At 36.4% G+C, this 24202-nt stretch overlaps 2 protein-coding genes across 4 annotated transcripts; one reads left to right on the forward strand and one right to left on the reverse strand.

Moving 5' to 3' along the window:
• The first annotated feature begins 1637 nt into the window (after positions 1-1637).
• Positions 1638-9177, forward strand: gipc3 (GIPC PDZ domain containing family, member 3). 2 transcript variants are annotated; one of them, XM_051910612.1, is made up of 7 exons: positions 1638-2274; positions 3714-3899; positions 4794-4974; positions 7563-7672; positions 7761-7842; positions 8541-8694; positions 8968-9177. In XM_051910612.1, exons 1-6 carry the CDS (start codon positions 1984-1986, stop codon positions 8690-8692), a joined length of 1002 nt encoding a protein of 333 aa, XP_051766572.1. In that variant the 5' UTR covers positions 1638-1983; the 3' UTR covers positions 8693-8694; positions 8968-9177. The 2 variants fall into 2 exon arrangements, with proteins under 2 accessions (XP_051766572.1, XP_051766573.1); XM_051910613.1 differs by lacking the exon at positions 1638-2274 and adding an exon at positions 2956-3148.
• On the reverse strand, positions 8807-23472 carry tbxa2r (thromboxane A2 receptor). Of its 2 annotated transcripts, XM_051910611.1 has the most exons (4): positions 23181-23472; positions 17971-18830; positions 15926-16059; positions 14115-14478 (listed from the first exon to the last, which is right to left on the reverse strand). In XM_051910611.1, the coding sequence occupies exons 2-4, from the start codon at positions 18754-18756 to the stop codon at positions 14346-14348; spliced, it is 1053 nt and encodes a 350-aa protein (XP_051766571.1). In that variant the 5' UTR covers positions 18757-18830; positions 23181-23472; the 3' UTR covers positions 14115-14345. The 2 variants fall into 2 exon arrangements, with proteins under 2 accessions (XP_051766569.1, XP_051766571.1); XM_051910609.1 differs by lacking the exon at positions 15926-16059 and having other exon boundaries at positions 8807-14478; positions 23181-23441.
• Positions 23473-24202: the final 730 nt, after the last annotated feature.

The following is a 24202-nucleotide window of genomic DNA, read 5'->3' on the forward strand; positions in this document are numbered from 1 at the left end:
TCTATCTATCTGTCTGTCTGTCTATCTATATGTATGTTTATCTATCTATCTATCTATCTATCTGTCTGTCTATCTATATGTATGTTTATCTATCTATCTATCTATCTATCTATCTGTCTGTCTGTCTGTCTATCTATATGTATGTTTATCTATCTATCTATCATCTATCTATCTATCTATCTATCTATCTATCTATCTATCTGTCTGTCTGTCTATCTATATGTATGTTTATCTATCTATCTGTCTGTCTGTCTATCTATATGTATTTTTATCTATCTATCTATCTATCTGTCTGTCTATCTATATGTATGTTTATCTATCTATCTATATATCTGTCTGTCTGTCTATCTATATGTATGTTTATCTATCTATCTGTCTGTCTGTCTATCTATATGTATGTTTATCTATCTATCTATCTATCTATCTATCTATCTATCTGTCTGTCTGTCTATCTATCTATATGTATGTTTATCTATCTATCTATCTATCTGTCTGTCTGTCTGTCTATCTATATGTATGTTTATCTATCTATCTCTATCTATCTATCTATCTATCTATATGTATGTTTATCTATCTATCTATCTGTCTGTCTCTCTCTCTCTCAATTCAATTCAATTCAATTCATAAGTGTGCTTTACTTTTACGAGTCCGCTTACCGAGAGGAGGTGGAGCAGCTGTCATTGTGGTGCAGAGAGAATAACTTGCTCTTGAACACCACAAAGACCAAGGAGCTGATCATTGACTTCCGAAGTAAAAAGGAACAAACATTCGGCCACTTTTCGGAATTCAAGTTTCTGGGCTTAATCTAACATGGAGTATCAACATCTCATTCATCATCAGGAATGCACGGCAAAGACTGCACTTCCTGAGGAAATTATGGAACTACCACCTTAGACAAAAACTGCTGATTACCTTCTACCACTGCTGTGTAGATGGTATCATGACATACTGCATGGGTGTGTGGTTTTCCAGCTGCACTGCTGCAGAGGGTTATTACCATAGCCCAGAAGGTAATCGGCTGTTCACTCCCCTCGATGGAAGATCTATAAAGCTCTCGCTGCCTCAAGACCCATCTCACCCGGGCCATTATCTGTTTGAACTGCTACCTTCCGGCAGACGTTATAGGACTATGAAATGTCGGACAAACAGGATGCGCAATAGTTTTTATGCCAAAGCCATTACTGTCTTAAACACTGCACTGACGTAACATTAATGTCCGATCAAACGCTATCTAGATTGTCCAGTCTTGCGAGAAAATGCCGTTAATGTTTCAAATATCATGTCCTATGCTGATGATAGGTAATATCTGTCAATACTGAGTTGTTCTGTGTTTCAACTGTTGATGAAATTAAGCATGTGAGCCTTCTGTGTTCACATTACTTTATGTTAGCATCCAGGATTGCACAGCAATTTCGTTGTATATTTGTACAATGACAATAAAGCTTTTCATTTCATTTATTGGCATGACAGTTGTTACAATGTATTGCCAAAGCATTTCTAATTTTTACAGTGAATCAACATACATACTCTCTCTTTCTATCTGTCCGTCCATCGGTCTTAAAGGGATGGTTCACTCAAAAATGAGATTTCCGATCTTTGAGAGAATGAATAAAGTAGAATTTATTTTGTTTTGGGGTGAACTATCCCTTCAATCAAAAACCAGCCAATTCCACCCACATGTACACCCCATAACCACAGACCAAACACACAAACGCTGCATCTCTCGAGTGTTTGGTGTGAAGATCGGCCCTGCCGCCAGCTCTATGGACAGATGGTCTCCAGGTTCTCAGCTGTGTCGCTTCACTTCAGGTGTCTGTCCTGCTCTCCAGTGTCACACATAAGATCTCCAGCTCAAGGGGTTTTGGGTTTCCACTAAGCAGGGCTCAAAACCGCTCACCTGTGCAGCGTTGCCTGGCTACCCTCATCTTTAATTTAACACGCCAGACCCGACTACAGACGGCCGCGTACGCCTCGGTCTTCACCATGCAGCAGGACTCAGAGAAGACGACGTGCGACTGCGAGCCCATGCAGAACGGAGAGGCCATGAGTCCGGATGTGCAGGACTCCAAAGGTTCACCGGGGGACGAGGAGAGCCAGAGAGCTGTCCCGTCCGCACCGCCGCTGCCGCAGGAAACTTCTCCGTGTCCAAGGCCCAAACTGGTGTTTCACACGCAGCTGGCGCACGGAAGCCCGACGGGACGTATTCATGGGTTCACCAACGTGAGGGAGCTTTACACCAAGATCGCAGAGGTGTTCAACATCTCGGCCTCTGAGGTACAGCGAGCCTTTGTCATTTCAGACCCATTAAAGTGTCTTTTTCAAGTCAAAGGATGAAATTCATTGAGAACTCAGTTGGAGTTTGCTCTTAAGTTTGTAAACGTCTTGTTTACACAGGTGGTTGAAACTTGCCATAAAATATATTGCCATTCTATTAGATATCTTAATCATTACGGCTATTAAAAATTTTTAAATGTAATTTTTTTTTATTTTGGTTACAAAAATAATATCTTATATGCAAGTGGCTTGTAATTGAAATAATAAATAAATAAATAAATAAAGTAGTTTGCTAGTGGCTAGAAAATTTTAGAAAATATAAACAAATGAATATTTTCGTATTGTGCTAGTGTCTAGTAATAAATAAATGTTTAAATGTTACACTTCTTAGCAAAATAAATAGTTTTTAATCAAAAAATGCCAAAATGTTTTCTTATATTAAGACTTCCTTTCCATATATTTCCATCAGTCATCTTGATCCATGGGCCTATTAAAAAAATTAAATTAATATTAAAATAATAAATAAATAAATAAACTTGAGATGTAAATATAATATATCAATAAACTTGTACATTTTAATATTTACATGTTTTCTAATATATTGGTTTTAGTATTATTTACATTAATTGGTCGGTTTGAAAAAATGGGCAGTGTGATCTATTACGCAGAAGTTGTGTTTATCCCCAAAGAGATGGAAATCTAAAAGAAATGGCCCCTGCTTGCATATCGCCAGTTCATCTTACATAACCGATCAGTTTTATCTGTAGTATTTTCTTCAAAAGCACTCTATTGTGAAAATCACACAGCCTTAATGGAAAACGTCCTTCAAGAACCTGTTATCAAAACATTTCAGCGAGAGGTCAAGGCTAGAAAAGTGAGTAATTATCTCCACCAAACAAACATGCTTCAGTTTGAAGTCGAAAGTTTAGCATGAAGAAGGACTTATCTGGTCATGTGAGCATACTATAAACAAACATGCTACATGCGTTACTCACATTCTGAAGCTAAATGTTTAATATCATTAGTTTTTAGGGACATATTAAGACTAGTACAAACATAAAAACGATTTAAATTAAAACTAACCTGGAGACACTGCCAGGTCAGCTCTAAATACTAGCAAACTGGATTAGCATCTGTTAGCATATTAACTAGCATAGTTAAAAGTAGTAATAGGAGTACAGACCATGTATTAATCAACGTTCGTCGACGCTAACTTGATATTTGACTGCCTAAAACACAATACTAGTAATATTCTAACTGGGTTACCATGAAGTACTAGTAAACCACCACAGCGACATCTACTGTAGATAGATTCCCGCGCGTGACCTCGTTCATTATGGAAAAGAGCGGTAAATGTTTTGGTGTCTGTTTTCTCTGTAGTCTGACGCGTATCAATCAAACTAACCTATATCTCCCTGTTGTTTTTTCCCCCCACCAAGATTCTTTTCTGCACGCTAAACTCCCATAAAGTGGACATGCAGAAGCTGCTGGGGGGTCAGATCGGACTGGAGGACTTCATCTTCGCGCACGTGAGGGGAGAAACCAAAGAGGTGGAGGTCATTAAAACAGAAGATGCTCTCGGTCTGACCATCACTGACAACGGAGCGGGATACGCCTTCATTAAAGTGGGTGTTAGTTATCTTATCAAGTTACCCAGTTAGGGAATGTTCTCAGAACTAACGTTCTGGAAATATTATCTCCAAGTTATGAACAAACGTTCTTCCAGTAATAGAACGTTCGTTCAGAGTTAATTGGTATTTAGTAATGTTCTCAAAACGTTAATTTATGGAACGTTTGGAACGTTCCATGGGACGTTTATTGAATTCCGTTTTTTAAAGCATTACTACTTTAAAAGAAAGTCTCAGAACGCATTTTATTAACATATTTTATATGTTCATGGATATTAGGTAACGTGGTTTTGTGGACACATCGATATTTTTAGATTTTTTGGAGTAAAAGTTTTTTATTAGATAGATAAAATTACACCCTTGGGGTAAGATGGGCCACCCAGAATTGCCACAGAAGGCCCAGAGTGGCATGTTGTTACTAGTGTTATGATTTCTTTTTTGTAATTAATGGGGTTAATATTTAATATTTCCATGAATTAGATGTATATTTCAGACATCTTTGCTTTCATTAAAACCTATAAGTTAGTTGAGTGAAATCATTCAATTTAATTTCACTGTCTTATGACATAGGCCTATCTTCAATTAAAATATGGGCAATTAAATATGTAAATATTCATATGCCTGTATAATTTTACCATTCAGATGAATCTCTTTTACTGGGATTCTGCGTTGTCTGTCTGTCTTTTCAATTATTATCAACTAAATTGTCAAAATAAAATTTTAAATACATTGGTTTGTTTAGTATTTTGCATTAATGACACTTTAAAAATACATACATATTACTAACAATTGTATCAAAAGTAATTTATACATTCTGTAAAAGTTTGTCTGGGTGGATGGGGGGGAATCTTCCCCATCCTATCCTATATTGGGCTCAATCTTTTCTTTTAGAGGATAAAGGAAGGCAGCACCATTGACAGAATAAAAACGGTGTGTATCGGCGATCACATCGAGGCCATTAATGACCAGAGCATTGTGGGATGTCGACATTATGAAGTGGCTAAGATGCTGAAGGAGCAGACGAGAGGAACGCCCTTCACCCTTCGCCTGGTGGAGCCCAAAAAAGCCTTCGGTGAGTCCGGATATTAATATCTCAAATCATATCTGCTGTCATCCAGAAAATCTGTGCAAACTAACTGCTTGTTTCATAAACAAGTCTTAATATTTTGTTTGAGTGATTCATAGGGAATACATGATTTCAAACTGCATGGTTATCATTTTGACACTCATCTATTGCTGGCTGTGTTTACAAAGTATGAACCATGTAGGCAAAACTCGTGAGACGTTGAATTTAAGAGTACAGCGCCATCGTGTGGTCAGACTATGAATAACACGCTTCTGAATGTATATTTACGGTTCAAATAATTTTATATTGCTAATTTTGTTAATTATAATTTCAAATTAATAATTATACATGTATTTATTTTAAAATATGCACATATGTATAAACATAAACATGTATATATTTATATTTATTTATACTCATGACTAAAAACATGTTATGAGGATAAAAAATAGGCCTTATATTGAAGAGTACAGCGCCATCATGTGGTCAAACTGTGGAAAAGTTATGACTGGTAAAGTAAATGAGTGGTATATTGTATAAGTATTTCACATCATGTTTTAATAAACAATTTAATATACATATTTAATTATATCATATTATAGGAGTTATATATATATATATATTATATTATGTATATAAATTACCGCAGGGCAGCGTTGCCATCAAGGAAATAGGAGTAACTCATAATCCTGAAGAGGAGATTTCCTGAAATTGTACTTTTCAATGGATTCCGTTTTGAATCACAGAAACGAACGGAAAGTCACATTGCAGCATCATTAATCAAGGAAACGTTCCCAGGGATGAAAGCGAGGCAGACGGGAAGCTTTTGGGGAATCTGACGTCACTCGGTTTATCTGGAATCTGACGTCACTCGGTTTATCTGGAATCTGACGTCACACCGCTTGAGAAAGTCGTAATGTGTTTTATCTGCATACGTATAAGGAATCATGAACGATAGCCTATATATGAGATTGTAATTGCTCCGCAGGTCTGAATCCTCCTGCTGTAATTACAGTTTCTAAGCAGTAAATACTAATAATTAGACGGCGGTTTTCCTCCCACAGGTCTGAAAAACAAACACTAATCTCCATCTCTGCACCTCGACACGCTCGACAGACTGAGCAAATTCAGAATTAGCCTTAATATGCGGCGGCAGAAACGAGCGTGGCGGCTTCTGCTTTCTGTGACAGCAAATTACTGCTGTTAATAATTGAAAGGCCTTTGATTATCATTATAGCATTAGCTAATTGGATGTTTTAGAGTGATGGATTAGCCTTTGTGAGAGAAAGGCGGGTAATTACACTCCCGAACGCGCACTGAATTCCCTCTCTGTGTTTGTACATAGAAGATCAAAGCCATAGCACCGGCTAATTTGACGCTACCGAAAGCTACTCTAGCTAAAAGTAGTGACTGCTGACTACTTTTCAGTAGCATGACAGTAGTTTAGTTTAGCTTTTCTACTTTAGCATTGTTTATTTAAAGAGACGTTGCCCTCTCAAATAGCTTCAGTGCAGTTAGCTTTTTGTTTGTTTGTTTGTATGTAGCATAGCTAACTCCTTTTTAAGGTTTAGCTTGACCGTAGTTGAACTATATTGTAAATTAGGAGTGTATTGCTAGTCCTAAATTAAGATAAAGTCAAGCTAACCTTCTGAAAGTGTAGTTAGCTATACTACAAACAACAAAATACAGTAGCTAACTATTCAACGATCTATGAGAGCGTTAAACTTGAACAGCTCATTGACACCTAAATACAATCAAAAAGAAACATGATTGAAAAAAATACGCATATGTATGTTAATATAAATATTAATAAGTATAACTATAATATAATTAACAGCAAAAATGTATAAAACTATTTTTACAAAATATTAATATATAACATATATTCAAAATATAATATATAATTAAATATGAATATAAATTAAATATTTATATGCAGTTCAAGTTTTTAAATATATATTTTAATTTAAGTATTCTTTTTAAGTAACAAAAAAGAAATACAACTGAAAACATTAATATTTTACTAAGTATAAATAAACGATATAATAAACAGTAAAAATGTATAAAACTATTTTTACAACATATGTTAATGTTAATATATTAAATATAATGAAATATAAATAATATTTAAATATTTATAATATATAAAAATATTTATGTAAAGTTTACTTTTTAAAATATTTTAAGTATATATATATATATATATATATATATATACACAGACACACAAAAATAAAACTATATATATATATATATATATATATATATATATGTTTGTATGTGCAATGATAAGAATAGTACAATAAAATACGATATAATAATACAAAAACAAATAAAATTAAATGTTAATAAAATACACAGCTTACATTTACAGTAATCCCACAGTGGATATGAGCTGTACAAGAGCGCATAAATTTCCTCAGACATTTCCCAGCCATAAACAGGAAGCTGAAGCCTGGAATTTACTTTCATCAATTGCTATTGGTGATTCAATCTGTTTTCCTGTTTTTGTTGTGCCCACTTCCAAATGCGACCCAGATGCCAATCTGAAGTGACTGAGATGTTTGATGTGTGTGTGTTTGTGTGTGGATCAGACATGATAGGCCAGAGGACGCGAGCCCCCAAGTCCAGCGAGGGCAAGATGGTGAGCGGGAAAGAGACTCTGCGTCTGCGCTCCAAAGGTTCAGCCACCGTGGAGGAAATCGTGAGTTTAGGGTGCAAATTCCAGGCCAACTTTTGCTTTCCAAATGTCCTCTGTTTCAACTCATCTCCATCCATTTGTCTTCCACCAGCCCAGTGAGTTCGAAGACAAGGCTATCAGGAAGGTCGATGATCTTCTCGAGAGCTACATGGGTATTCGCGACCTTGAACTCGGTGAGATGACATTTGACCTTTAGTATCTAGACGTTGCCGTAAAAGGCTTGAGAGAACATCCCTTTAATTTCCATGAATTCACTGCGCTACATCATGAGCATTTGTGAAAGTATTTCTTGGCTCTTGGGACCGAATCATTCCAAAAAGTAAATTAAGATGGCTGAGTAAATGTTTACTTTTGGTCTGCCTTCATCAAGGCAGGAATGTAGCAATAAGTTTTTTTATATATATATATATGTTTTATTTTATATATCTCAGGGCAAATTAACAATTTAAAAAAAACATTTTAACATGAATAGATATAATAAATATACAAATTAATATATATATATATATATATAGTACTATAAAAGTAGTTTATTTTGTCCCGAGCAGTTAAACTGAGCTCTGTTCTTCAGAAAATCCTCCAGGTCCTGCAAATTCTTCAGTTTTCCAGCATCTTCTGCATATTTGAACCATTTCCAGCAGTGACTGAATGATTTTGAGATCCATCTTTTCACACTGAGGACAATTGAGGGACTCATTGTGTTTGAGTCCCTCAATTGTGACGTGGAATGACATAAACCCTCAAGGAATGACGTAAACCCTCTATATAAATATATACAGTCTCGAACATGGGTCAATATGGCACGTAAACACATCACAGATCATTTTGTTAGGAGGTGTTTTTGATTTCGTATCTCGCTCATGTCCTACAGCGACGACCATAGTGGAAGCCGGGAAGAACAAGCAGAACCCGGATGATTTCGCAGAGGCGCTTGACTCTGTTCTGGGTGACTTCGGCTTTCCTGACGTCTTTCTGTTCGACGTGTGGGGCGCTCTGGGAGACGTCAAGAACGGGCGGATTTAGAGGTAATGCCTGGCCTAAAATATTTTGTAGAGGGAAAAAAATCAGCCTGAAAGCTACACGGTTTTAGATATTTGTTGACATTTGTGGAAGAAAAGTGCGCAGAGAACAAATAAACCAGGTCATCTCAGGAGGCGTTTATTTACATCCAGCAACACTCAAAGAAGACCATTAGCGACTCTGGACAAATGCCATTAGAAGCTCAAAGTCAGACTTCACAGGCTAACCCTATCTCACACAAGCACATGCTTTTCCTCTTGTTTTTTTTTTTTTTCCAGAGTAAGTAAAGACATCTGAGAGGCTGATTTATGACGTCTGTCATCTGTTTTCATATACTCAATCCTCCCAATTCCCACACTGATCCTGAGGAATGGAGAACGTCAAGGTATTAGCGGCTAAACAACGGGCTAATGTGAAAATACAAGTGTGTAGAGCAGTACAAAGTAGGTCAAACTGTATTTCCCACCGATGTGTATAGCTAAATAGGGGTTAAACCAATCTTTTACGTGTTTTACATTATATATTTGACTTTAGAAGCATTACAATCAAGTATATGATAGCAGACATCAGCGTAGCTTAGCCTAGCCTTTGTTTGTTCTGTCTTTTGTGTTATGTATAAATACATTGTGTTACAGGTGAAATGAATGATCTTTTACGATTAATGAGATCTTGTGACACGAATGGCTTGTGTATATATGAATCATTACTTGTTGACACATTTGAATTAATTATATGTACACATTTAATGTGTAGCTATTTAAGTCAAAAATCTGCTAAAAGTGTTTGCGTATTGTATATCGTGTTTTACAGTGTATTTACCCCTTTTACATGACTTGATGTGACATATTTGAATATATTTAAAGATTAAAAACGCTCCAGCATACCACAAATTGTGAGTCCGCAGACTTTTTGTACGTTCACAATTCATACACATAAAACATAGTCACTCAAAAAATGGCTCACAAAAGTCCTTCAGTCAATGTGAAATCAAAATTGACACTATTTACTTTCTTAATTCTTTTTCCACGTCTTATAGTGCAACGGCCTGTTCCGGAAGTAAAAATCCAATTCATTTTTTACATGAGGGAATTCGTTTTTAACGATAACTTACAGAATGCTGAAGATGCTGAAAATAAAGAAAGCCGGAATAAAATAGAATATAAGTATTAGACAAAAAAAAAAAAAAAAAAACTTATTTCAGTTGAAAAGTTTAAGTACTAACATTACTACAACTAAAAAAATTAAATATATATATATAAAAAAAAAAACTAATAAAAATGACAATACAAATTCAAATGAAAACTGAAAATATATAAAACGTTAAAGACAGACCTACTGTCTGGTTGTTAATTGATAGAATATGTTGAAGCCATCAGCATTATTTCAACTTATTTTTTAAATAATCGTGTTTAACCGCAGAATTTTTGGTGAAAAACTACATTACCCATGATTCTGCAGAGAAATTCCACCAATCAGAGAACTGCAATTAAAAAAACTCCGCCCACTCCCATGAAGCACTGCGAATCCCTATGCTCATAAACTACTTACTATATTTGTATAAATATACATTTTTATGCAATCAACATAAAATATTTTGATTTTATATACACAATAAACATCTTCAAGTCAGTATTTTTATACTTCTCCATAGTTTTTAATTCAATTATTCGCAGTTCTTCTGGGAACTGTAGTTCTTTTCTTCACTGAAGCCGTTAAGTACACAGTCTTGTATTTTTGTCCGATTTTCAAATACTTTTTTGCTTCAAATCAAAGTCTTGTGATTCACATTGTGACTGGTTCGTGGCTTTTAACTCTTTAACTAAGATTTAACAAAAAATCCCTATGGGGAAAATAAATGGGAAAAACAGTCCAGGAACCACTGAAAAAGTGGGCGGGCACTAATGCACTCTACCGCGCACAGGCACCGCCCCAAAAATGACATCACCAAACACTTATTTTCCAGCCCCTCCCCCTCCAACCAACTGTCATTTTACATCAAATCACCGGCTAACTAATAAAATCAAGCCCCGCCCACTTTTCCACACATAAAAAAATCGCGTTACAGAAGTAAAATGATTTGCGACTGCTTCATGTTGACTTTAAAACCCACAATACATGCGCTATGTCTGAAATTTGGTTTGAAATTTACTTTGCGACTTAAAGTATGTTCTATATAGTATGATTGTGTGGAGTATGAATAAAATTTGGACGTACTACATCCACCACCTTGTCATTATCATGTGACCTACAGTGTCAGTTGTGTCACTTCACTGCCATTCACAAAACCTCTCCCGTGGCCTTGTGGGATATTAAAGTGTCCATCGAATGCACACTTCTGAATCTTGCCATAAGTAGTAGGTACTTTTCCCTACTGTTTTTCGAATACTATTGTATTTGGACATACTACTCATACTACGGATGCAGCGATGGTTTATTTGTAGCTAGTCATGCTAATGCTTCACATTAGTAGTTGTAGCTGTGAAACAAATGCAAATGGAGGAATGAATCTCATAACTGCTTTCCTGTTAGCCTAGCGCACGCTACAAGACAGAAGCTCATTATGCTTACAGTCAGTAACAAAAAAGCCCTTATCGTAGCAACTCGCGTACTCATGTTTTTGAGTCGCAGAGTTCAAGTCATCTCGTGTTTTTTCTCGCAAAGATCAAACTGCTGCACAGATGGCTCTGTATCTTGGAAATTCGTGCAAAAACAACTGCATATCCATGTTGTTTACACGCAAGAAACTGACTTTAAATGTACACTAGCAGATGAGCATCTGTTTGCAGTGTGCGCTAGGCCTCAGTGACATTGTTTGCCAAAAATCATTTCTACCAAAGATACAAATACTTGAGAGAGCAATTGGCCAATGCAATCTAAACAAAAATGGGTTGAATAATGAGTTTGGGTTTACACACAATACAAATACAAGATCAGAAAAGATTATTCAGTCTGACAGCATTTGATGCTAACCTTGTGTTTCCTCACATAAGAATAACCAACTTTGTGCCAGAAATTATAATTGTTTGATTCCTCAAGACAAGAATGTTCATGACTAGACATAAGTCAGAATGGCCTTCGCAGCTAAAGTTGGATGTTTCAATGGCATTTTAACTGAGTGTGTGGTTCTCATCATCTTATCAGCAAAGAAAAGGAGTGTATGTGTCTAGGAAGGGAGCCAAAACTGCAGTTTTCTCCAAACGAGTCTAGTTTCTACTGTACATTTTCCTATACGAGTGCATGTGAGTTCACCACACCTAAAGAGCTCAAACATGTGCTTCTTGAATGTGTCTGACATAGGGGTGTGTGATATATATAGTCTACAATAATGTCGCAATTGTTGTTTTAACAATGTGCAATCTGACATTATTGATTATGTCCCTCACTTTGCTAAAACCAAACAAAAACACGCCTAGAGAGTGCATACACTGCGTGATGTAGCCTTTTCGGTTTAGGTTAGACTAATGCGCATGCGCATTTAGAGTGATTTACTCTATTAAAATGCAGTAAAAATGCCCCTGTATTAGAATTTGTATTTCAGGCTATATTTATCTCATATGATATAGTTAAGCAATCACACAAAGAGCACAACTGCAAATGCGATATTGATTTTATATTATAATTGATATTTAACTGTTTAGTAAACAATTAAGTGACTTACATTTTAGACACAACATTGCCTGTTTTGCTCCATTTTGCTGATGAAAATTGTTACAAACATGATTCAGTTTGTTACTGAATGAATTAGTCAATTTCAACGAATTGATTGAATGAATGATTCAATGACTCGCTCATTAAGAAAGTCAAATGCGTCCTTCCTGAAATGATTGGCCGTTTAAACGAATCCATTGAATGAATGTTTCAATGACTCACTCATTAAGAAAGTCAAATTGCATCCTTCGTGAAATGATCGGCCGAACTGAATGAATCGGTTAAATGAATGATTCAATGACTCACTCATTAAGAATGGCCAAATGCTTCGTTACTGAATGAATCAGTCCATTTGAACGAAATGGTTCAATCAATAGGCTTGCTTGAGATGCATCGAACTGCTTTAAGTCAAACAAGCATAAATGCATCCTTCCTGAAATGATCAGCCGTTTGAACAAATTGGTTGAATCAATGATTCAGTGACTCATTAATAAAAGGTTAAATACTTCCTACCTGAAACAATCGGCCATTTGAACAAATTGATTGGATGAATAATTCAATAACTTGCTAGCTAAGAAAGTCAAATGATTCCTTCCGGAAATGATCAGCCGTCTGAACGAATCTGTTGAATGAATGATTCAATGACTCACTCATTAAGAAAGTCAAACGCTTTGTTCCTGAAATGATCAGCCATTTGAACAAATTGTTTGAATGAATGATTCAATGACTCACTCATTAAGAAAGTCAAATGCTTCATTCCTGAAATGATCAGCCGTTTGAACGAATCGGTTGAATGAATGATTCAATGACTCACTCATTAAGAAAAGTCAAATGCTTTGTTACTGAATGAATCAGTCCATTTGAATGAATTTGTTCAATCAATAGGCTTGTTCGAGATGCATCGGCGCTGCGCCGACTGATCGGCGTATGACATCAGAGTATCGCGAGAGTGATTCAAAAGCATAAGAGTCGTATGCTCTCCAAACACTCTCGCGGCACTTTAATGTCATACGCCGATTGGTCTGCGTAGCGCCGATGCATCTCGAACAAGCCTATTGATTCAGTGACTCATTAAGAAAGCCAAATACTTCCTTACTGAATGAATCAGTCCATTTTAATGAAACATTTGAATTAATGATTCGCTCATTAACATTAACAGACTTGAAGCTGCATCTGAAGCTGTTTTAATTTCATATTTATAGTATCTTTTCAATTTTAAAATAATTTCATATATCATCGTTCTATTTTTAAAACATCAAAACATTATTTATGCATTTGTAACTGCAGGTTAAATGCATTTATGTCCCCTCTGAGCTGCATTAAACAGTCTGTGTAAATACATCTAAATGCCACTTCAGATGCAGCTTCTGTGTTTCCTCGGCACTGCAAAGACGGATTTAGTTAATACTGAAAAAGCTCAATAGAATAGTGTCTGTTAAAATGTAATAATTTGACATAAATGATGCAGATAAAACGAAAAATCAATTTAAACTTATTGGAATATTTCTGTCAACTAACCACCGCACAAAATATGAAGAAAAACAAAAACTTAGGAGTCAGCTGTCAATGGCAGCACAATAACACACTCAGCAAATATCATCTGATCAACGTTATTGACAAAATTCCAGAAAATATCGAGATATTATTTTTTGTCAATATCGCACACCCCTAGTCTGAGAAGAGTTTGTCAGGCTGGCCATCAGCACCTCTATGAAAACAATGCATCAAGAAAAGGGTCAAGAAGTTGGGCAAGCCCTACATTTGGCTCCACATTAGATCTTTTCCTTGAGCTGGATGCAAGTCCTGGTTTGTTCACTGGAACAAGATGACGCAGGGATGTTCTGCACAGGTAAGGGCGTATCTTCTTCTCTGGCTTTGTTTGGATTTGGCCGGAGGTGCTCCAAACGGTCAATCGTTCCTCCCAGTGAGGCACGCGTGAGCCTGCGGAAGGACGTCGAGATGCTCATGATGGAGCCGCGGGACCAGTCCATCTTGGGTGCGATGCGTTTCAGTACGGCACGTCGGAAGAGGATGTAGACCCAGGGGTCCAGGATCTGGTTCCCTGTCGCAAAACGGAGCCAGAGAAGCAGGTAACGAACTTCGAGCTTGTGGCCCGACAGCACTGTCTGCGCAATAAACACCTGTTGAAAGCAAAAACAACGAGAAGATGGTGAATAAGTGAGAGAAACGCAAGCACAAACATTGAGCACGAGCCAACGCTTAAACTCCACTTGAGTCCGTTACTAAAATAAACAACTGCAGGCTTTGTCATATCGAAATGTTTATAAAAACGAGAGGATTTTTGCAATGAGAATAACCAGAATGTCATCTGGGGTTTCTGAACATTCAGTTTACAGGAACACAGTTACTGGCATCATGCCGATACTTAATATAATTGGTCATGTTTTTAATTTATTTTCACGAAATTTCACCCTAAGATCAAAAGAAAGAAATAAGAAATTGCTTTTAGACCATTAAGACTTTTAATATTTCATGACAATTAATCACCAGTTCTCATTATCATAATGCAATTACAATATTTTTTTGTTTAAATATTCTGTTATTTAATAATACTTTAAAATTATCAATTCCATAATAATTAAAAATAATTAAAATAGAATGTAACAGAATTCGTAGGGAAATTTTCTTAATGGTCATACAAATAATAAAATATAATATCCTTTAATTTTAGTTAGGATTTATATTATTGTGAAAAACATAAAGCAAAACAAACGGAGATACTGGAAATAAAAAGAGCCGTGTAAGGCCAGCTGTGATTTCTCATTTGGACACTGTAAAGCTTCTTTTAGGATGAAACTGGCTGCTCTCACATGACCTTTTTGGATATTTTTACAAATTCCAGCAAGATACCAAACGGGTTTGTTGATAACATGAACACTTAACAATAATGCAGTGAATACAGCAGTAGAAATAGTGAGCTAAGCAGTTCTAAATCCTTGACCTTTGCAGTGTTCACTTGACAAAATAGACATGCTCAAACACACACACACACACACACACACACACAGACAGACACATGCATTTGGTGGAACATGACAGAAAGGCACATTTACCATGGTAAGTACAGTTTCTGCCAAATAGTTTATATATATATATACACACACACACACACACACATATACACACAAGTACATCTATATTACATACATTTATATTATATATTTAATATATCTTTCAATGTATATTTATTTAACAAGACATAAAAAGACGTATATTTATTTATAAACACATTCATAAAGGCATACATTTATAGTATATATTTATTCCATATAATGTACTTACATTTAGTTTTATTTGATAAAATATAAAAAGTACACACACACACACATACACATATATATAAATGTATATGCATAAAGTTATGCTCATAACTGTGCTATTTTGGCAGAAACTATGAATAGTGTGGATGATGGTTTTCGGTTAACCAGTGGTCATTCCCAGATGAACCAGCACTGCGCCACAAACAGTTTGAAGCAATCTGATGAGTGAGCAAGTGTGAATGGCAGTCACTGTTAATTCAGATTACAATCTGAATTACCCATTAACCGGATAGGCAGCTTTACTCGCCTCAGTCTAGACTCCTGACATAGGATGTAAATCCAGGGGTCACATATCTGATTGCAGGTGGCCAATCGAAGGTGGAACAGAACGCTATAGGGGTCGACGGCTACGGAGGAAACGACGGTCTTCAAAATGTACATCTGTCCGGAAGAAACAAGGTTAGATGCGTCACAGTTCACTTCCCAGAAAGCGTGTTCCCGTTTATGTCACACATCATCATGACATCATTATAATAGCACAAACGAATTTCAGAGTGTTTATTCCCAAAGTTCCATTTCAGATTACAGATAATTGTCTAAAAGTTTCAGCTGTTGGACGGTGCTTATGTAACTATGGGCCACTTTTGGATCTGTGGATTTCTGGGTTTAATTTCAATAGTCTACTTTAGACATTCTACTGACTAGTACATGTCAACTTATTCTACTAACCCTAACCTTACAGTCTACTAATACTCTAATGAGAGCTAATTTAGCACACAACTGGCTAACGATGAATGTTTTGTTAAAAATAATTTGTTGGTGAGGACTTCCTGTTCTTCTCCTCAGCAGGAAATAGCTTTTCCCCATTAGTCTTATCAGCACTTCTCACACAACTCCTTCATGTTCCAAAACATGGAGAGTTTCCTGTGTGAAGAACGTCTGAATGCATTATTTGAGAAGTAAAACTGACTTTACGTCCTCAGTAATGCACCTGTGTTGCGCAGAAGTATTTCTGCTCTACATTTAAATAAACAAATACTTAACAACAAGCAGAACTTAAAACAAGCACCGTCACGGACAATTAAAATGGATTTGGACGATTGCAAGAAGCAGTACCCATAATGTCACGCCGCAAGTACGTACCAGATGCCACCGACATCTGGATCTAAAATGGGTTGGATTTACAGAACAGCATGTTAAGTAAACAGATCGTTTGAAGTCAGATAAGAACTAGACAACTAAAGTCTGTGCGGTTGTAATCAGATGTTCAAGGCAACTTTTTGCCTTTTTTAGTGACTTGAGACTGTTCCCAACATAGTAAGCTGCCTATGTAGGCATTATTTCAAAGCTTTTCTAAGAGGTAGGCAACATAAATAATATCCATATTTTTGGAATTGGAAAAAATTCAAATTTTTATGCATTCTAGAGTGTGGCACCAACATCAAACTCTACTGGAATCAACTGTGTAGCGCGAAAGAAGTTGCATTCAAATTCAGACATTGAATGATATTGATTGATACCAATAATGCCAATTTTTTTGAGAATGTAGAAAGCGGAAATGAGAAGCTTAGAACTGTATTTCTTCTGTTCAAACGTCTGTATTATTTGAGTTGTAAAGCTGCTTAAATCTTTTATAGTTTATGGCGTTGCACTGTCATTGCAAGAAAGTCGTAAAATTGGACATGACATGCTTTTTTACACACTAAAATCATGTTGGCATGTATATTGTTCACATCTTGTAGCTATACTATTGAAACGGTGAGTATTTTGACGTTTACAGATTGGCCCCATTTACTTTCATTGAAAGTTGTATGCTTTTTCTCTTCTATTTTTTGAGAAAAGGAGTGGAACTTTATTATTTGGCAATCAACATTATGTCACAAATGCTTTATCGATTTAGCTTAACTTGTACTGAACCCTTAATATTAAATTGAAAAAAGTTGAAAAAAGGTTCTTAAGATTTTTTAAAAATGTTTAAAAAATGGCTCTTTAAAAGAACTGTTCACTGAAAGGACCAAAAATGGTTCTTCTAAGCTTTTTCCACTAATGTGCAAAGGAAAGGTTCCATGGAACTTAAATGTTCTTAATGGAACCACAGATGCCAATAAAGAACCCTTTATTTTTAAGAGTGGAATAGAGGTTCTTTAGATTTTTAAAATGTTCTTCACACTAAGAAAAAAATGGTTCTTTTAAGAACTGTTCATTGAAAAGTTATTTGGGCAACCAAAAATGGTTCTTCTAAGGCATCGCTGTGAAAAAAACAACAACAACCTTTTGGAACCTTTTTAAGAGTAAATTTCGGAAACAGTTTAGAAACAGCTGGTCAATTTGGACTTAGTATGGAGAACTCACCAGTAAAGGGCACCAGCAGATGGAGGCGATGGCCATGATCAAGATGAGCTGCACCATCATCTCCACTTCGTAGTCTCGCCTCCGTTGACTGCTGTCCTGTCCGCAACACACCCTCAGGAGGGTAATCACGCTCACCGTGTTAAGCAGGAACGACACGGCCAGCGACAGCAGACCAACAAGTGAGAAGATCAAGCTGAAGGTCATGTCTAGAGGTTTGGAGCTGATGTTGAGGAAGCACCAGGAGCCAGGCACCTGGAGGTGGTAGTTTCCCAACCCCATCAACGGCAAAAGGCTGATGCAACCGGCCGTGACCCACACCATGGCCACCATTGAGCACGCTCTCGAGTTGGACATGGTGGTGGAACGTGAGAAGGGTCGGTTGATGCCTATGAAACGCTCCATGGCCATGGCGGCGCCGAGAAGCAGTGGGCAAAGTCCGTAGAACACCATGGACATGCCCATGAAGTTGCAGAAGTGGCAGTGAGGGTCCAGCTGGCGCCAGTTGAATTGTGTTATGTGGAAGGACACCACGATGGACCCAGTGACCAACAGTCCCATGAAGTCGGTAAACACCAGGCCGCCGAGGAAGAGCAGGAACGAGGAACGTGAGCGGCTCTTGGTGTGGTGGAACGTCTTGGCCAGAACCACCAGGGCAAAGAGGTTGGAGCTCAATCCCAGCCCGCTGAAGACCACAGAGAAGTACGCGGATGCGATGGTGTGGTTGTGTTTGAAAGGAGGGCTGTTGATGGAGAAGCAAAGCGGAGTCGAGTTGCTTGGAGGGACCATTTTATCGATGGAGAACAACGATGAAACTATGGTGGCAGAAGATGAATTCCCTTCTCTAGGGGGTTTATTTCATCCTGTGGACAAAAAGAAAATGGAAACGCTTAAAGGGTTAGTTCACCCAAAAATGAAAATTCTTTCACAGATTACTGACCCTCAAGTCGTTCCAAACCCATAATACTTTTATCGGAAATTGAATACTTCCCTACTACATACAGCAAAAACTGTAGTAGTATGTCTGAATACATAGTAGGCGAAAAGTACCTGGATAACATATTACTGGACACTTATATATATATATATATGGACACTTTACTATCCCATGACGCCACGGGAGAGGATTCGTGAATGACAGTGAAACGACGCACTGTCATGTGACACCGTAGGTCACATGACAGTGACAACATGGCGGATGTAGTACGTTCAAATTTTAGTCATACTCGACATACTATATAGAACATACTTTTTAACAATCGCGGAGTAAATTTCAAACGAAATGTAGTATCTACTATAGCAGCCCAAGTCTTCTGAATAGACACGATCGCTTTATACGATTGGAATCTCCATACTTGTTCGATGTGCAAGAACAAACATTGCTTTTTGCGTGTCAAGCAATGACGGTTGAGCTTCCATTACCAAATTTGAGAGCACTATGTATGTTCGCTAATCAAGGTTTATATGTGAATAAAAGCCTAAATTAAATATCTGCATTTATGTGTATTTTGGGTGAATAGACTTTCAATGGAGGGACAGAAATCTCTTAGATTTCATTAAAAATATCTTCATTTGTGTTCCAAAGATGAATGAAAGTCTTATCGGTTTGGAACGAGGGTGAGTAAATTATGACAGAACTTTCATTTTATTGGGTGAACTAACCCTTCAGTAAACATTGCTAAGCACTGTATTTGCTAGAATTGTGTACTAATGTACGCCACATGACTCATTTCATTTTGGAACATTGTTTTGCTAGCAAACGGGAAAAACTAGTCACATCCCTGCGTGTTGTTTTCCCAATGTCTTGTGCAATAGTACAGGACACATGATTCTAAGCAGACGTTCAAACGCAAACAGAGACTAAAACATGGAAAATAATGGACAAAATGTGTCACTTTTGACGTCAACGGGAAACGTCAAATATCTGACGAATCAAATCGACAAATGAATTCACTTATTGTGATGGTTCCTTTCAAATATGTAAGATCATAACAACAATAAACAAGCCCAAACGTAACATTTGCTGAAGTAAAGGAGAAGTTTTTAAAAAATTTTTTTATTAATAATCAATAATATTAATCACAATAAACAATTAGTCCATGAAGTACTATAATTAACCTAAAACATGCTAACACTGTGTCACAATTCAGAGGCTTCGAAAGCCGTGATGGTCGGAACAAGCGTTGTTAAATGGGACGTATATGGGATATATAATGGCATCTTAGTAAGACATAAGTCAACATTTGAACCAATTTAAAGTTTTTTTAAAATTATTTTTACGTTTGTATCATTGGATATTTCAGTAAGTTGAAACCCAATACTTATGTTTAAATGTGTAATTCTGCAATATAAAAATACTGTCGTGCAATGAATTCTGGGATAGGCAAAGCTGCAAAGGATCCATCTGTTGTATCTTTCATTGCCCGCGAAAGGGAGGACATGTTAGCAATGTGCTAAATTATGCTAGCAACATGTTAAAATGTGCTAACATGTTAAATCATGCATGCAATATGCTAATCATGCTATTAACATGTTAAAACATGCTAGTAACGTCAAATCATGCTAACAACATGCTAAATCATGCTAGTAACATGTCAAATCATGCTAACAACATGCTAAATCATGCTAGTAACATGTCAAATCATGCTAACAACATGTTAAATCATACTAGCAATGTGTTAAACATGCTAGAAAAATGTTAATCATGCTAGCAACATGCTAAAAATTGCTAGCAACATGTTAAACCATGCTAGCAACGTGCTAAATCATGCTAGCAATGTGCTTTTAGGTTATTTCAAACTTTCAGATGAGGCTTTGTCAAGCCAACATCAAACATGGTTCACAAACTTTACTTATTATTATAAAAACATGTTATATAATGAACCTAACCTATTATTATTCATAATAATTGTTATTATTATATGTATATTCAGCCTATTAATATTATTAATAATATAAAAGCATTCTTCCATCAAGTAACATTATTACCATTAGGCAGTTGTGGTCTAATGGTTAGAGAGTTGGACTTGTAACCCGAAGGTTACGGGTTTGAGTCTCAGAACTGGCATGAAAGTGAATGAACAGCGCTCTCTTCCACTCTCATTATCCACAACTGAGGAGCAAAACACCAAACCCCCAATCACTCCTCGGGTGCCACAGCAAAAATGGCTGCCCATTGGGTGAAATGCAGAGTACAAATTCAGAGTATGGGACACTATACTTGGCTACACGTCACTATTTTTTTTAACCTAACCTATTATCATTATTAAAAAACATACTTTCATTAAGTAATACAGTTAACCTGACCTATTATTATTATACAATCATTCATCCATTAACAATTTTAACTAGCCTAACCTATTATTATTATTGTGAAAACATTCTTCCATTAACATTTTATTATTAATAATAATACATGTAATTACTTATTAATATATTACATTGCTTTTGCCACTGTTCATAAAAGCATCCGTTAGACTGATTTTATGCAGCCTCATTATTTATAGCTTTAATATAAATGTATATTTTGGATTCTACTTCTGATTGGATACGATCTAAAGCATTTGAAGCTGACCGACAATTGTTAATGAGCCAAGTTGCAACCATAAATAGCTGACATGAGCTATATTACTGAGCAAAAGAATTCTTTATTCTGATTAATAATAATAATAATAACATAAATGCTTCTATTTACTGAAACTTAGATCGAGGCCATAAGTTACAGTGATTTTAACATGATTAAGATGATTTTAGGCCCTCTTTTTCCATATTAAGTTTCCTTAAACATTTGAACTCACTTTAATGTGTGTCCTTGTTGCTTTATTTCCCATCATGCAAAACAAACCATCTCAATGTATTCAGCCCTAAAGCGTTTGTATAAGTTTCCTGGATTTACATAAAAACACCAAGATCGCATGGATGAGCCACACCTTATTTAAAAAAACACATAAATCCGTTTCTGGTGTTTCCCTAAGGAATGTGAAGTAGTTCCTCTCCACTTTGGCCATTAAACATGAGTGTCTTCATCCACAAACCGCTTCAGATCGATACCGTAAGTGCCGTTACCTCAGCCATTATTTTTCATGAGGCAAAAGGCTAAACATCTGAATACATTCGGGGACCGAGGATGCCGTCTCCACTTGTGGGTTCCTGTAATCGCTGCTAATGAGGATACAGCACACAGAAACCTGAGGCTGGTGATGGTGTTTATGTGTCTCTCTTAGCAGCGTAATTCCAAAACAAACTCTATTAGCCAAACACAGACCTTTTCACGGTGTGCTTGTAATCGAATTCGATAAAATGAATCCCAGAAATAAGCTTAGCGAATGTCAGCGCCAGAGAGTGGGCTGGGAAATCTGGGATTCGTTTCCATGCATTCACATCTTTAAGGATTTCAATGTGAAGCTGCATCTAAATGTGTGAAACATCAGCAAAGAGATGGAGGATATTATTTATCAAATATGATTATGGCTAGGCTATATGTTGTTTTGTTGCATAATCACATCATTATATGATTCAATATCATATACACTCTAGAGATCTTGCAGCAACACTTAACTAAAGTTAAAGTTTCTTTACATTGTTTTGGTTAAATGTTAAGATATCTGTTATGATTTATTAAGATAAATGTTATGATCAAATGTTAGATAACAGATCGAACACCCCCGCAAAGCACTATGGGTCCTCAATCATTTTAAACATGCATTTTTTTTTATTTATTTATTTTTTAATATGCATTTAAAAATGAGCGTTTTTGCCAGTTAATTTTGTGTGAATTTTTGTAACACGTTTTTTTTCCCAATCATGCATAACAGTAGTTCAAACTCAAGAGTTAAATAAAATAAAAAACCCGTAAAAAACTTCCACTCATTTAGCCTATATAAAATATGACGCAGCTGTTTTAAACAGAGATAAAAAAATAATTCACCTCATATAAAACGTAATTTTTCGTTAAGTTTTGCACCTGCCGACTAACCGTTAAACTTTGTATATAGCCTACCCTACCAAAATTGCATGTGATTCAATTTTGGCATTGACGTTGTTGTGGTTGACAAGTTTACAAAAATAGATCGTTTTAGCAGAAGCACATCTACAACGAGTAAAACCGTGTCTACTTCCAAAGTAAACATAAAACTACTTCGCGCGACGTTCAAATCGTAAGTTAAAGTTGACAGCGATGCACATATTAATGAGTCCAAAATGTCACATTTTACCTGAGAAGCCGTTAAAGTCCGGCGCGCATTCCTTCAGTCTCTCCGCGGATCCCGGCTTCTCCAGAGATCCTCCAGCTCTGCCTCCATCACCTCCATCCTGATAACACACTCAAACTCATCCGCTCTTCGACTCAAATACGCGCATGACTGTGATGATGATGATGATGAGACACACCATCCTGTTCCTCCTTCCTCGCGCTTATTTAGCGCCGCTATTCCCGGAAGAGCCGCGGGATGATCATGAAAGAATCTTTGGGCTTCCGCCAGCAACTTCTAAAACTAAAATCAATACCAGAAACTCTCCGATATGACATAGAAGCCCATTTCCGCCACATATTTTTGTTTCTTATATGGGCTTCCATAGATATAGCCTAGCTTTCAATACCAACACAATTTGGGTTGAAATATTTAGAGACCATTTATTTACCCAAACATGTTTTTGATCATCATAGTGCTTTTTTGTGGTACAGGCTAATCTGTGTATCAGCAGCTCAAATGACATTAATATTGCATGAACGGATATTGATTTTAGGAAAATGCTTTTGCATCTTTATATTTTAATTATGCATTGAGGTGGAAAACGGAAACGCTTTTTAAAACACTGATGAAAGTGACTGATGACTGGAAGTGTTCTTGGGATAGTGACAAACAGATCAGGAATATCAGGACATCAACTAGCTAGTCACCAACAAAAACCTTAAAATGTCTATAAAAATAAATAAATAAAAGCAAGTGAAAGAAATCTCAAACTTTGCTTAAGTATTAGATCTTTAAAGTCTACAAACTTTTACTCTCTCTTTTTACTCTTACCTTGTCTTCAAAGGGTCTGTTCTTCTGCAAAGTATTAGCGCTAGATCAGATACTTCTGTGGGGTGAAGCTAAAAGCCCCATCAGCATTTATGACCGCAATAAACAACCAGAGCAGATAGGTCTGCTGGACGTTTAGAGAACATAATGTCTGTTTCCAATTAGCCAAGGGATCATTGTAGCATAGCATGCTAAATGCATAAGTTAACATCGAG

This window comes from Ctenopharyngodon idella, chromosome 10 (genome assembly GCF_019924925.1).
Source record: "Ctenopharyngodon idella isolate HZGC_01 chromosome 10, HZGC01, whole genome shotgun sequence".
Classification (NCBI taxonomy): Eukaryota; Metazoa; Chordata; class Actinopteri; order Cypriniformes; family Xenocyprididae; genus Ctenopharyngodon; species Ctenopharyngodon idella.

Bases quoted from the DNA above. Each gene is read 5' to 3' on its own strand.
- tbxa2r (XM_051910609.1), bottom strand. From the start codon at position 18,756: ATGGTCCCTCCAAGCAACTCGACTCCGCTTTGCTTCTCCATCAACAGC. The intron at 14,479-17,970 runs GTGAGTTCTCCA...TGCTTTCAACAG, and splicing joins TCTGCTGGTGCCCTTTACTG to GTGTTTATTGCGCAGACAGT.
- gipc3 (XM_051910612.1), top strand. From the start codon at position 1,984: ATGCAGCAGGACTCAGAGAAGACGACGTGCGACTGCGAGCCCATGCAG. The intron at 3,900-4,793 runs GTGGGTGTTAGT...CTTTTCTTTTAG, and splicing joins CGGGATACGCCTTCATTAAA to AGGATAAAGGAAGGCAGCAC. The intron at 7,673-7,760 runs GTGAGTTTAGGG...GTCTTCCACCAG, and splicing joins CAGCCACCGTGGAGGAAATC to CCCAGTGAGTTCGAAGACAA.